Here is a 15,799-nt window from a genome sequence, read left to right on the forward strand (position 1 = left end):
TCCAAGGGTTAGGTGGAATTCAGCCATCTAGAAAGGGAGCGGAGCTACAGTACACCAAGTCATCGCCCCAGAAGGGAATCGATGTGGCAACCGCGGATTGGAGGAGAAACGGTTGCGCTCGCTAACCAAGGAGGTGTGACTGACGGTACAAAAGGGGACGTGGCTAGGTGATCTGTTCCTTTGTTTATGGTTCAGAGAGAAACGCTGAAGGACGAAAGTAAAATAACCGTGAGTGTTTAGTGTGTGTTTGTTTTGTTGGGTCTAATTGTACTGTTTGTTATTTATTAGATGGCTAACACGATCCAGAGCTGTCGCCTAAGGCCAGCACAAACCCGGACAACACTTCACCATTGTTCACGGATAAATTGTAATTACACCACTTGCACGTTAGCAGTCACTGTGGACTTGTGATTGTGTGTGTGTCTTTTGTGTATTTAATACTGTGTATATTATTTCGGGACTCTCCCAAATAAAACATTATTTGGACATTACAATCAGTTGTTTGTCATTACTTGTGCAACGCATCATGTCTACACCTGCGCACTACAGCCACTTTGCCAGAGCCATATATTTTTAAAGAATGGCAATTGAGGATTTGCTTTCTTTCTTTTTTTTTAAAATGATTCAATATATTTTTGTAGGTTTTTTTTTTTTTTTTTTTACATCTACTGTATACTGTATAACTGTATGATACTGTATAACATTGATGTAAAAATCAAGTACATGTCATAGTTACATTTTCAGTACCGATAACACATTATTTGACAAATGCTCGCAACACGCACATTACATGTTTCCAGGGTTCAGTTATACTGCACCTGCAAAATGAAGTTATCAGAATAAGCAGAGGAAATAGCCATTATAAAAACAAAACAACAACCACTGCAACAAAGTAGTTCTTATTACTCCATTTCTGTTGTTTAGAATGTCAGCCTTCATTTCTAAAGACCTGTGTTGCAACCCCGCTGAGTTGCATCCCACTTTAGTGTCTTATTTTGCTGCTGTTGCACTAGGATTTGCCTATTATACAGACACTGCATATGAAGCGTGATTTATACTGTAGATTTTTTCAACTTTTGAACTGTGAAACCTGTGGTGTTTTTTTCTTTTTGACTAAGTGAAGCTATGACATTTACTTGAAATAATAAAACAATTCCCAGTGTTATATGAGTAAATTACAAATATATATATATATATATATATATATATATATATATATATATATATATATATACACTGTATATAATAAATGCTACTTTATCTCTTGCTAGTTAAACAGTTTTGGAAATCACGCCTATCAAGACAAAAGAAAATGCCGGGTAGCTTGCAGCAGTCAGGGTGAATTTGTTTGATGGTATCTCATGTGATGTAAACCATTAATGCTAACGGACTGTTCTCGATACCTGGACTACAGGTTGTGGCCTCAACCGAGCTCTTAGGGTGTAACCATTAACCTGTCCCCCTGCAACACTCCAATGCATGTACAGAAATACCACATTTGTTCTACAGCATGTGTTATATCGTACTGATGTAATTGTTACATCCACTTAGGGCAGAGTAATGTGTAGCAGTGTGACAGGTTAACGGTTTCACCCGCTGTTCTTAGAGATTAGACATCTTTGAGAGCTCTGTTGAGGACACAGGTGCTTTAATGTTTTGAGTTTAAAAAAAAAAAAAAAACTGAAACAAGAAAAATAGCACATTAGTTAAGGTAACTGTATTATTTCATACCAAGTGGCTGCTCTTTAGCAGGTTACACTTGAAAATAATGGCCACAATTTGATATGAATTCCAATGCTTTATCTGCCATTGCCGTGGTGTTCACATTAATTCATTATGAATCTGTGGCCATTACTTAAAAATGTTACCGAATAAGTGAACAAGCTTTAAAAAGTTTAAAGTTTGTTAGAGTACAAAAAAATGTGTTCTATCACAGAACAAAACTTTTAGGCTGGTGATGTTTTAGTCAGAACAGCAACCTCCCCAGGCAATTAATGCCTATTTTAACAAAGGAAGTTGCACACAGACCTCTTGGTATGTCATTAAAGTAGTGCTGAGTTACTGCATTATGTCTAATAGCAGGTGGATAGTGTGGTGAAGTACAGCGTTGGGGGGTAGCACACAGGAAATTATTCCTAATGATGTTGTAGGTGTTTTGAGGAAAAGAGGAACATGTTGAACCAGGGAAATCAGTTTAACCAGCGAGTAACCAAATTGTTATTAAGAATAAAAATACTCTATGGGGAAAAAAGCGATTTGTGATATTTAAACAAGGATAAATAGATGTCATGTAAATAAATAAAATATTAGTATGACAAAAAAGGCTTACATTGCTGTTTGTGAAACTCCATAACCCAAATTTAGCTAAGGGATAATGTCATTACAGTGTTATGAGGTAATAATAGAACTCCCAGAGGTTGAGGGTATTATTTGAATGAGGGAGTTCCATTATTTATTTTATGTATCTTAGTTGGTCTGAAATAATCACTGCTATTCCCAATAAAGAACACCCACTTTGTATCCCAATATATTGCCTAACTTACATGACCTGAAGCAGACCAATTGCATCATTCTATTTCTTCCTCCACCTTTACTAAATGTTACTACAGTATGGTTCTCTGGGAAACTAAAGACATTTGTAAACTTTTGTCAATATCGGTGGGGGCGGTTTGGGGGAGTAAAATGATTCCATATGTTACCTTTAACAATGCCAATGTGTTACTGGGTTTGATCAAATATTTAATAATATAGTTGCAATGTGTACTAACAGGCATGGTTTAAAGCACAGGAAACTACTGTTTGTTATAAATAGGCTAGAAAAAGGGATGTGTCACAGCTGCAGTACAAATTAGTCTGCTTTGTGAGCAAATAAATTCCATTAGATTGATGGGTTGCTGCCCTACAAATGTTCCAGGGGCAAATATGTACGGAACACTATAATCAAACATTGCATTACTTAAAGCTTGTGGGCCTAATGAAATGGTCAGCATCTTTAGAGGTTAAAAACATCTGCTGTGAAAGCATCATGTCAAGCTATTAGTTAACCCTGGCAAAGCTGTGACCATTTAAAAGTGCAACATTAAACAAAAAACATTCAAATATCAGTATAAAAGAAATAGAAACACCTGCCATAATATAGTCTGTATTGTCCAGAACCAGGACTGGACTCACTTGTGTTGAACTTATTCTGGAGGGATACATGACTGTTCTCTCACTCCTTCAGGGAAGTTGGGAGTGGAAATCTGCAGCAAAGTCCTATAGTTATTGAGACTATGCACCTAACAACCGAGAGCCTACTGTGAGCCCTCTATCAAAATCTGAACAGGTTTTGTGACTTCTATTTATTCAGATAGTTTGATATCAAATGAATCACTCAACCATTTATATGCAGATGGAGGTCATCCAATGGGGAATACAGCTGGGCTCTTACAATGCAATAGTATACTGTAACAGAATAGCAAAGAAAAGAAAGACTGTATGCATGCTGGAACATAGTTCCGTCTTATTAAAACCATAATGTATCAGACTTCCTTCCAGCAAAAGGAGTTCTCGGTTTATACATTCATTAAAAAGCCCCATGAACTTTAATTTTAGTTTCAATGAACAACAGTTCATCACTCGCTTTACTGCTGGAGGATAATATAATGGTAAGAAATGTTAACATTACTGTGGCGGTGCCAACCATGGCATGAAATATCACTAATAATCATTGGAGAAAGATGTTTTATAATGACAGAGAGGAGCTACTTGTTAAAGACTGTCACAGTGTAACAAGTCATTAAAAAGGTATATGTTAACTGGTAACATTTTGGGGTTTCTTGCTAATGCATTTAATGTATTGTAGTGTGTTGATAATGTGGCTTCCTATATTTTAAATATAGAAATTGGTATGAGAATATGAAAAAATGTGCATGCAAAGCTGATTTGTCCTAATCAGTGAGTTTGTTATATGATTTGATATGATCAATTGGATGATAGCAATGGAAGTTTTTATTGGTATGAAATACTGGAGTTACTTTAACTAATGTATTGTTTTTGTTGTTTAGATCCACATTGTATATTTGTCCCGGTCATCACATCCTGGGGACTTTTTAAACTCAGAAGCACACCTTCGGCCCAAACAACTAATCTCCAAGTACAACAAGCAGGGCCAGATTAACCTTTTGTGGGCTTGGCATCAAGCCCCCATTTTCATGCTGTTTGCAAATGATGCATATTCATTATGGTCAGCATTTGCAGCGGTGTAGGCAGAGATTGTGATGATGGCTCAGAGGTAAGCTCCTTAAGAAATGAGCAACACTGTACCCATTCATCAAAAATCTCATCACTGAGGTCATCTGAATAGAATTCGATACATTTTTTGAGAGACTTTAACAGCAACACTGTCAAGGTCATGTGTTAAAAAACTAAAACAGCTGTTTATTTTTAATATGTATTAATTATTCTGTTTAGATGGCTGACAAGTGAGTCAACTATGACATAGAACGAGTCAACTTTGAACTTAAAGACATCTTTGAATCGCGGTATTTCTCCAAATTTTTCCGTTGCGATGCCACAAACTCCACCAGTGACTTCAATAGTGCCACAGTTGTGCTTAGGTCCAGTTTACTTGTTTCATGTATTCTTGTAAGGATTTTACTCCAAAAAACTGTCGTAAATGCAGTCTCCAATTGATCCATGGTTTCAACTAACGAGTTTGCCTCTGCTTGTGTGTCACTCTTCTGCAGTGAGCCTGTAGGACAGATCAGTAGCTTTGGTAGTTGAGCGATAAACTGTGATGTGGAAAAGTTTGACTCCATTATATGTTCTTTTTCTAATTCTGGAACATACACTTGTCCTCCCTCCTCAGTGTTGCCTAATACACCAAAGCTTATCCATTCTCCTGTACTAACCCAGATGAGATTCTGGTTTTTGTGTTTATGTCCTGATTTTATGATTAGTTTGTTTATTTCTCTATTAGATATTGTATTATTTTTTTTTAACTGTGTAAAGCGCCTTGAGATGTACATGTCTGCACATGATAAGGTGCTAGATATACTTCAAAGTTGTTGTTGTTCTTGCTGGTATTCTGCCATGTGCGGCCTTATTTAGACTTGAACACTGAGAAAACTTTTTTTAAGCAGTGTTCCTTGGAGTATAAAGGTCAAGGTGACAAATATGGTACAAAAGGCTGTTAAAGAGTTAGTGTAGTATTGAATAAGAGAGCACAGGCTGGTTCAGGTACAACAGGGGCAAACCTATACACATATATTCCGTAAACTAAATACAGTTGTACATACATAAAGTACATACATGAAGTTGTTTGGTCTAAGAACAAAGTTCCCCTGCAATTAATTACTAGAAAACATTGTATGTGCAGTTCGTGTTTGGTGATGTTTGGTCCAAGTTTGTTGTATTTTTTGTCTTGTAGTGGTGCACAGTGTTTATATTTATATACAAGTCAGTGGCCCACACATGGTTAGTTGTGGTCATCTGAAGGCATTCTTGTGGTTAGTTTTGTATGCCTTTCCATTACTTTTTTTGCAGCTTGCAGCACTAACTTCTATTTCTTCTTCTAAGGGAATGCCTTTCATATTAAACGCAACCAGTAGCATGTCATTCCTTGTCAATCAATACTTCAGGCATTGCTAGATCCCAACACTATGCAAAAATGGTATAAATATGCCATCTAGGAAAGTGACGCTATTAAGCCTGGCTAAGATGAATAAAAGGTCCCTCTTTTAAAGTCTTAAGAGAATTTGACAGTTATATCTGTTTCAATTGGCTTCAGCATCAATTCGCCCATTCTAAGGTTCAACCTTTAGCCTAGCGAACCACATAAAAACACCCGAAATGGACTATTCATTTGTCACTGATAAGTCTCAGATCAAAACAGGTCTTATAATGAATGAGGATGGAAGCTTGTTGACACTTGTTCAGTCCCACTCTGGGTTATGAAATTGATGGTAAACACATGGGAGCAAATGAAGCCTGACCTTTCATTGCTGTGCTGGAGTTCAATAAGCCTTGGTAGCAATAAATAGAGGTGCAATCAGAAACTTATTTCCTATTTGAATTTCGTACATAACTATTAAACACTTAAAAAATTGAGCTATGAATGCATATTAGTAACTTGCAAGCCACATTAGACTCAAATAAAGGGCACTAGGCCAATACTTGATTAATTAATGTTTAATTGCTAAATAAAAACAAAAATACAAATGGAGGTCAATATTATTAATAATATTAATCGATTTATTAATACTCTAGCAGTATTGTTCTTTATGTATTACTGCAATTTTTGTAATCACAATTGTTTTATTTATTTGTTTTCATGTATGTTGTTGATCATTTTTCACTTTCTGTTTATCTACACTTGCAGTTTATTAAGCGTTCTTACAACAGCGTTTTTCTCTGATTTAATGTAAATTTTGTATTTTTTCCTAGATTTAACCAAAAAAAGTTCTGATTTAGCTTAATACATACATGTTATCAGTTTTGAAATGTGTAAATGTTTTTGGCATTGTAGTATGCTGAGGAGGCGGGGAAGCGGAGACATTGAGTCTCGGAGTGTAAGGGAGCATACAATGCTGAATCAAACGCTTCAATGGGCAGGGGCTCATTTAGCTTCAGATTTAGCTGGCAAAATAAATATTTATTTTGTGAAAACCCAGATTTCTTTTTTTCAGATTTAATTGCTGAACGATAATGTTTTTCAGATGTATCGGTTAGGTAAATGTTGACTCTCCAAGTGTAAAAAAAGAAAATAAATAATTAATTCAATGATTTATTTGTTAGAAACCCAGATTTAACGTGTCAGATAAATGTTGACTCGTCAAGTTTAAAAAAGATTGAATTTACGATACATGTTTTCAACATAAACATGTAAGAATGTGTTTGTTAACATTTATGTATTTAGCTAAATCTGGGCTTTTTGTGGTTAAATCTAGGCAAAGATTTACATTTAAATCCGGAAAACAAACACCTGTTAAAATAAAAAGTTAAGTTCTAAACTTAACAAACTTTTTTTTATTATTATTTTTGTAATAAAAAACAGGTTGATGTGTGATGTAACTTTAAAAAAGAGGATGGTGAGTAAGTAGATTCAAGAAACTGCACAGAGTCCTTTTCTTCAGTCAGTTGTTAGGTTTATTGAAATATGCAGGGAGCCTGGTCCCAGGTACAGGACACAGAATACTCGTTCTTACAATTGTTGCATGACATTAAATACCCTTCTGCGTAGGTGTCTCTCTCCTCCTCTTTCTCTGACACTTAACCAATAGAAAAGGTTCAACTCATTATCATTATGTGTGTGTGTGTGTGTGTGTGTGTGTGTGTGTGTGTGATCTAGTGTGAAGATCTCTGAACTCAGTGCAGTCTTCAGACCCTAGTGCCCCAAAGGTCCATACATCTGTTTTTTGTCATCTTCCTTGTTCCTATCTCTAGACCCTCTGATCTCAGTGGCACCATCTCTTTGGATCTCTCTGAAGTCTTAGAGCCTGGTCCCTTCGGTCCCCTTGAAAACTAGCTTTATGACCCCGTCATAAACCAGCTGTATTTTCTAAGCAAAAACCTGTTTAACTAGTTTTATACCCCAGTGGACTCCCGAAGGCAAACTTCTTTCATGTCAGGGCTGGAGATCAAAGGACTTGTTTGTACAGCCGTGTGCTGCTGGCCAGCCATTTGCTTTGACACAAAATAATCTTAACTTCTCTACCATATTGCAGCCTTCATCTATCACAGCAGTGCTTGCATTTTTGGAACTAACAGTTTTTTCTATCCAATGTTAAATCACTTTTCAGAAAAATAACATGAATACAGCCGTCATTCCTCATGCGTAGCAAACTGCTATTCAATACTTGTTCCATGTTTTCCAACAATGTGGCTCCACAGTGGCGCATCCGGTAAAGGCGCTCCACGTGGCGTGCAGGATGCACCCTATAGCCTGGAGGTCGCCGGTTTGAGTCCAGGCTATTCCACTGCCGACCGTGGACGGGAATTCCCAGGGGGCGGCGCACAATTGGCCGAGCGCCGCCCGGGGGGGTAGGACTTAGGTCGGCCAGGGTGTCCTCAGCTCACCGCGCACCAGCGACCGATGTAGACTGACCGGGCGCCCAGAGCTACGTTGTCCTCCTATGCGGTAGCTCTGGGTTGGCTGCATGGCGGGCTTGCAGAGTGAAAACAAGCAGTTGGCTGACGGCACACGTTTCAGAGGACAGATTGTGTTTGTCTTCGCCGCTCCCAAGTCAGTGCGGGGGTGGTAGTGGTGAGCTGAGCCTAAATACAATTGGTCATTTCAAATTGGGAGAAAAACGGGGTAAAATAAAAAGAATTAAAGGTTTACTGTTTATATTATTATTATAGTGCCCTTTATATATCAAGGGTTATGAAAATCAAACATACAACAGTAAATGTGAATCTCTAGAGTGTATTTTGGTATGTAGAAATGTGTTAAACACCAGTGTGCCCCTACAAGCTATATTGGGAAGCTGGCAGCTGGTATTTCAATCTACTTGCCCAAAAGAGAGTATGTACCTACCATTACCAAGTATTTTAAGTTATTCTTGTTCTTTTTACCTTTTCAGATATGGAAAAATAGTGTCAACAAAGGCCATCCTAGACAAAAACACAAATCAATGCAAAGGTATGTATGTGGATTTTTCAGATATGTTTTCTGGTGCATAGTCTCCTACTTCCCTAAATGTTATGAATTGCACACTTAAATACATTTTTGTGAAAGGGTTGCAGTTTAGTGTCTTATTTAAAATATGTTGTTTTAAGCAACAAAAAATAAACAAGTTGCTAAGGAAGCGTCAAGGTTAGAATCGATGTTCCGACTGATGGCCTCTTTTCAGGAAATGCTCAACAACTGCCTTCTATTCCCAAGAAACAACATTTCATTAAGGTCTGTTGCTTTTTTTCTTTGTATTTCCTTTTTATTTTCCTGTATGAACCGTTCAAGGCAGCAGTTCTTCGACCTTACTGTGGTAAATAGACTGCAGCATTATACACAATCAATCTACTCCACCAGAGTCACTGACTTTCAGAAAAAAACAATGGAGCTAGGGAATTAAAGTCACACACCTATGACGCATACAAACTACTTCAATAGTTTTAGAGTTATTTTTACTATAACACTTACAAAGGAAAATATATAAGCCTCAACTGAGATGCCACATATTGTGTAAAATATATAACTCATTGTGTATACAGTTAGGTAGGATGAGGGGAGGAAGGTCAAATGCTTATACCTGAGATATGCTGCAGGAGGTTAGCTGCTTCAAGGTGAGCCATAACTGCCTCATCCCTGAGAAACAATTGCTAACCCTTTTGGGGAGCAAGAGAACAGTGTTAATATCTACTGAAGCTTGGTTTCTTTTGCAGTTAATAGACAAGGGCCCAGACCTTTAGGATGTGAATATAGTCAAAAGTAAAGTGAAGTCCACTCTGTTTCAAAACAGCCCATGCTGAAGGCATCAAACAAACGTGTCCAGGGGATGCTATTTTTGGTCCAGTCCGAAGAACACAGAGAGAAAAGTAGTTTGTTTCTTTTGAATGGAAAAACTTCATGAGGCTTGTGGCCAAGTCAAACCATTTTCCCTAGGATGGCCCCTCTTGTGTCTTTCATTCTCTCATAACCTGTGGGTTGATAAGCCCAAATTTATTGGAAAACAGGTACCATAGCAACAAGAGTTCTCCCCTTAGTTCCAATGCACCTGCTTTAGTGGAGATGGGTGCTGACAGCATCGCAGACCAATAGAAATTCAGTTTGTTGTACTTTCAAGCTTCTTTGCTAAGAACAGAACAGAAGAACACTGTGCCAGTGGAAAGTGTCTCTTGTCAATATCCTAGGGAAAATATAAAGACAATGCCACTTGTTGAAGGCACACTTACAAATGCATAGGGTTGCAATACATACTTGGTTAACTTTTTTCATGCTACACTTTTTTGCACTAAATATTGGTTTATGACTCTTCCGTGGCTACCATTTATCAGAGCCATGTCACAGTTTGTTTTTCTCTGGGTATAGGGATACAGTGGCCCATACTTATGTAATTAGATCATATAAATAGTACAATATTGATTCCTGGTACCTAATTACCTGAAGCATGGGATTTGTAGTACAGGACTTTAAGCGGTGCCAGGATGAATTGTTTTACCAGCTGCACAGAGGAATATGCTTGATGGTTTTGTTTTTAAAGCCTTAGTTATTACCCATCTAAAGAAGGATTTGGGCATGAGCGTGTGAAACAAGTTATGGCTTCTGCTTATCTATGTATGATTGTATATAGAAGGAAAGCCTTACACTAAAATGAGGGTTAGTGGAAAACAAATGGATAGAAAACAAAGCAGTGAATTGTAAATGCTTTCCGTTTTTCATTACGGAGCAGAGGTATCTGAAGACTGGTGTGTTTCGAAGAAACGACATGAGTAATGGCTGTTTCACAGTGTAGTTTCCATACCTCATACCAAAGGAATGCAGAGCAGTTAATCTTCCAGCAGTCTGTACAGCTGTCTTTTTCTAAGTATGAATTACTGTCCCGCTACAGTAAACTGTTTAATGATAGTGTAATGTACATAGGCTTTTCTTGGTTATTGGAAAAGTAAGCAAAGATTTTGATAAAGCAGGATTCACATTAACACAGAATAAATTCAAGCTGAAAAAGCCTTTGAAAAGCAAAGACTACAAACCATGCACAGTGTGTTTTGTTTTAACATGTATCAAAGTATTTTATTCAGTGAATAGACTGTTAAGTCTTGTATTGTCAGACTATCTGTGGTATTAAAGAAGCATTGAAACAATAGACAGGAGCAAAATATATTGTACAGCAATTTATTTAATTCAACTTTTTTTTTTTTATCAAGATACCTCGAGAGCTAACCACTGCTCCAAGGGATTTTTATTATTATTATTTTTTTTTTATTTTGTAATTTGTTGACAAAATATGTATATGAACTAAAGAGGATTTATATGTATAGTCAAGATTTTTTTAACTAACATTTGGCTGGTACTTATGGTCTTCTTTTCCACAGTAGGTACTGCTCAAGAAGTATACCATACCATAACAAAACAGGGTCATACTACAGTACATAACTTATAATAGTGCAGTTACAGACACACCTCAGGTCTGCTCCCAATGTACAATTTACCACCCCTGCTGTTTCTCGGTTAGGTGCAGTAAATCCTTAGTGGGGGAGGGCTGTGAAACATTGAAAAGTAGTAGGGAATATAAATATGGAGGTTTAAACATATATAAGTGCAAAACGGTCATTACCATTTCTTTTGGAGAAGCTGAATGATAATTTCCTTTTTGAAGATCAACCGCTGACAGTAAAATGTGTTTGTGTGAGAAAGAATAATGGTAACAGGAAACTTTTCTTACTATTTTATCCAGAACGTTATATAGGTGTTAGTCTGTAACAGGGCGAGGAGCCGTGTTTTGTTATTGTTTTGACTGCGTAGCCGTATGTTTTTGTTTTGTATTGTTTAGTAGCGTGGATGGGTAGCCCCATCCACAGTAATTTAAAACAACTTGTGCAGATTGTGGCTGTGTGGTAATAGAATAATTGCCAGCTAGTTAAACCCCTCGGCTACGGTATAAAAAGCCTGCAGCTCTCCATGTTCGGGGTGGGTGTGTTAGGAGCGAGAGAAAAACGAAACTAAAAATTAAATCTATAGGGTCAGTGAAGGCGTTTGCTCGGCCTGACCTGGGTTTTGTTTATATTTTGTGTTTGTGATTTTGTTTTGTTTAACCTTTTTATTTCGCTCTGTGAGCAAGTGTTTTCTGTTTAAATATTTTATTTATTTTTGTTTTATTTAAATAAAAAGGCGCACGTCGCGTTTGTTTTGACCTGCAGTACTTGGTGTCAGTGTTTTTCGGTTCCTGCTTCTGGCCTGACGTCACCGCACAACCACCCTGATACAGAGTCATATATTTTTTCTTTCTTTCATTTAAAAAAAATATATATTCTTATTACAATCTAGACATAGTTGTGGAGGGTTGTGTTCAATGAAGGGAGCCTCGCCACACATTTACAAGAAAATCCCCAAAAGGTCAGACCACAGGCATTAAGATACTGCTGACCGAGGGGACATTTTTCCTCAATGAGCCGAGGCGCCAAAGGAAATGACTCCAGCATTTAAAGGACTTCCATTTCCTGTGTGGAAGATAGCTCTAGTGCTGAAACACCACTCCGATTGTCACTCAGCCTGTAGTTAAGGGAACTGAGAGATTAGGATAGAAAAGTTAGCCCTTTCGTAAATTAATTCCATTTTATTTTAGATCCAGGCTGCCTGATACAAATGTAAATATCCCAGCCCTCTCCTTTACTGTTCTTAGCAGTGATGACTGACCAGGGGGAAGCTGGCCTTAAGCTGCACTCTCTGTTTGAGCTGCTCTTTACACAAGTCTGCAGGGGTTTGACGCCAGTGCCGGAGTGTCTTAAGATCAGATTTGCTAAAGCTTTGTGTTGCTCTATTGCAGAAACTGCTTATCTATGCAGTGTTGAGTTGCTGTACCATATGCATTCCCCCCTTTCTAATCTTTTCCAGACATTCCCTGGTGGGCTCATCATAGTCATAAAGTCTGTATATTTAAAGTTATAGTTCATTTTAAAAGGCTGGTAGCTGATGAACTTACTAAGCATAAGTTATTTTTTATGTAAACAGTATAATAAAAAACAATGTGTGGAAAAAGAAAATCATGAGATGAAACTGAGATAAAGATGTATAACTCCCCAATGCTGTAAATAGTAGCAGGATCATACTTGTTTGGTACTGATGTAATATAAAGCAAAGGAGGAGGAACAAAGTAGAGTGCTTGGAAGGCTTAATGACTGAATCTTATCAACAGACTAAAAGGAATTATAGTATATTTTACTCACCATATGATCATGACTGTGGGACATTGCAGCTTCAGTGCCTGCTTGTATGAATATGACTGTTTTATATAGTGTTATATGTGGAACAGTTATTAGTGAATCTTACATATACTGCCAGGTGTTCTTCTTTATTTTGCAAGACACACTGACAAATGTTTTGGCTAATGACTTCTTTAGTTAGATTGTTTGCCTAATTGATGAAAATGGTAACACTCACAATCCACTATGACAACACTATAGGTAAATTAGTTCTAGCATAGATTTGTGTGTGTGTGTGGGGGGGGTTACTGTATTGCTTTCTCAGTGCCATTACACTCATGTCCATATGTTTTAGTTCTTAGCATATATGCGCCAAAGCATTTTAATAATTTATCATTCATCAGTACATTATCGCATATCATTTTTGGTGGCAAATTTATTTGCCAGCTAAGCTAACTTTGGTAATGAGTTTTTTATTAATGTAAAGCTGACTTCAGGGATTGCTAAAGGCTATGTTATGTGATCTCGTTACATTTAACCGACAGGTAGTATTGATCCTGCACATCATAAAATTGCTTACCATGGTAGTTATATATAATTTGTGGCCTTTTTAGAACTATTCGAAGCGCTTTTTTTTTTTTTTTCTTAAGATATTTTGAAACCTAAAAACATCAATAACCCTAGTGATGTACATCTTATTTTTGCCATTTGTTTCAGTGAATACTTTATCTATTGCATTGTTGGTGAGTTTGCATATTCAACTGTATATTTGATTTGTTGAGCACATGAGTTACAAAAAGCTGTTTCAGATCCTACAGTATGAATGTATATGGTGACTTACTGGTAGGCTGATCTATTGAAGCCTACATCCAACTTTTGTTCTCATATGTAAGTGGGGCTGCCAATGGTTCCATCTGCAGGCTACACATTTTACCAATTTGAAATGCGCAATCGAATGTCAACTCATCGCTGCATCCCACTTACTACATCAGCTTTTTACAGATTACAGATGTTACCAAACTATAGAACCCTAAAGTGAGGCCTAGCCAGGAAAACTGCCCAGATCTGTGGGGCATCTGACCAGTAGGGGTCGCTGACGTGCGAATAAGTAAACTATCCCCAGCTGATGCCTCCCAAACCCTGCAGGAGCACACAAGCCAATGCAGCGCTCTCCTCCCTATCAATCAATCTTTATTTTTATATAGCGCCTTTCACGATACATTGCCGCAAAGCTCTTGACAAGGATACATACATTAATAGATTTTACCAAAAATAAACAATAAGCAGTAAAAATTAACAGCAGAATAAAAACAAAACAATAAAACAGTGTGGCGTAGTGGTTAGGGCTCTGGACTCTTGACCGGAGGGTCATGGGTTCAAACCCCGGTCAGGAACACTGCTGCTGTACCCTTGAGCAAGGTACTTTACCTAGATTGCTCCAGTAAAAACCCAACTGTATAAATGGGTAATTGTATGTAAAAATAATGTGATCTGTATAATGTGAAATAATGTATAAAGTGATATATTGTAACGATTGTAAGTCGCCCTGGATAAGGGCATCTGCTAAGAAATGAGTAATAATAATAATAATAATAATAATAAAACAAGCAAGAAAGGGTAAGAAAACATTTTAAGATATATAAGCTACATTATAAAAATGTGTTTTTAATCTAGTTTTAAAGGCAGCAACAGTGGAAGCTTTGCTTACAGGCAAGGCAGGTCATTCCCTGTGTTTTATTTTCGGAATTTTGGAAATAGTAAGTAGCCCGCCATCCTGTGATCGGAGTGAGCATCTAGGAACATATGGGGTTAACAGATCATTTAAGTAAGATTGGGCAAGACCATTTAAAGCCTTATAGGTTAAAAGCAGCACCTTCAAATCTATCCTAAAGCGAACAGGAAGCCAGTGAAAAGATGCTAGCACAGGGGTAATGTGTTCTTGTCTCTTAATCCCTGTTATAACTCTAGCAGCAACATTTTGTAGAAGTCGCAGATGAGAAATAGCATGACTATGAGTACCAGAGAGTAGGGCATTACAGTAATCAATCCTTGAAGGTACAAAAGCGTGCATCAGTTTCTCAGCATCTGGTCGGGAAAAGAATACTTTTCAGTTTGGCGATATTTCTTAGATGAAAGAAAGAGATTTTGGTGACATTTCTAATGTGTGGTTCAAAGAAAGATCTGGGTCAAAGATCACTCCTAAGTTCCTTATTTCCGTTCTAGATTCAGGAGAGAAGGAGGCAAGGAGGAAATCAGACAAATGTATATTATTTTGTTGTTTCTGAGATCCCAGAATCATCACCTCTGTTTTACCTGAGTTTAACATTAAAAAGTTTAAAATCCAATCCAACTGAATACCAGCAAGACAGGTATTCAAAATATTTGGAGCAGAGGTGTCACCCTGTTTTGAGAGATACGTATAATTGGGTATCGTCGGCGTAACAATGAAAATGAACTCAATGTCTACGATTAATGTTGCCCAAATGTAGCATATACAAAGAAAACAGAATTGGGCCAAGAATCGAGACCTGAGGGATGCCACATGTAACCTTTGACAAAAAAAGAGGTCCTCCTTAATTTTAAGTCTGTTTGAGAGCTCAAAACCAAGACAGGACACAACCTGACAATCCCACCGTATTTTTAAGGTGATTAATTAAAACAGAATGATCAATAGTGTTGAATGCAGCACTTAAATCTAGTAATATAAGAACCGAAGGTGAGCCCATCTCAGAGGATAACAACACATAATTTGCCACTCGAATAAGTCTCAGTTCTATGAGAAGGCCTGAACCTAGACAGAAATTTGTCATATATGTTATGAACTCCCAGAAATCTGTTGAGTTGCTCAGGCATTTCTCTTTCTAAGACTTTAGATAGAAATAGGAGATTGGAAATAGGCCTGTAGTTGTTAACATTGGGATCTAAGGTGGGTTTCTTGAGCAAAGTTTTTACTACAGCA

General features: G+C 37.4%; 1 protein-coding gene across 5 annotated transcripts in view; it reads left to right on the top strand.

The window, feature by feature from the left end:
* Window positions 1-15,799, top strand: part of LOC117394419 (RNA-binding motif, single-stranded-interacting protein 3) — a 445,596-nt gene that overhangs the window by 230,688 nt on the left and 199,109 nt on the right. For all 5 annotated transcript variants that reach the window (XM_059012898.1, XM_059012897.1, XM_059012899.1 and 2 more), the window contains one exon: window positions 8,565-8,623. In XM_059012898.1, coding sequence (XP_058868881.1) covers window positions 8,565-8,623 — 59 coding nt within the window. The remainder of the gene's footprint in view (window positions 1-8,564; window positions 8,624-15,799) is intronic.

The sequence above is a fragment of the Acipenser ruthenus genome, chromosome 3 (assembly GCF_902713425.1).
Source record: "Acipenser ruthenus chromosome 3, fAciRut3.2 maternal haplotype, whole genome shotgun sequence".
NCBI classification, from domain to species: Eukaryota; Metazoa; Chordata; class Actinopteri; order Acipenseriformes; family Acipenseridae; genus Acipenser; species Acipenser ruthenus.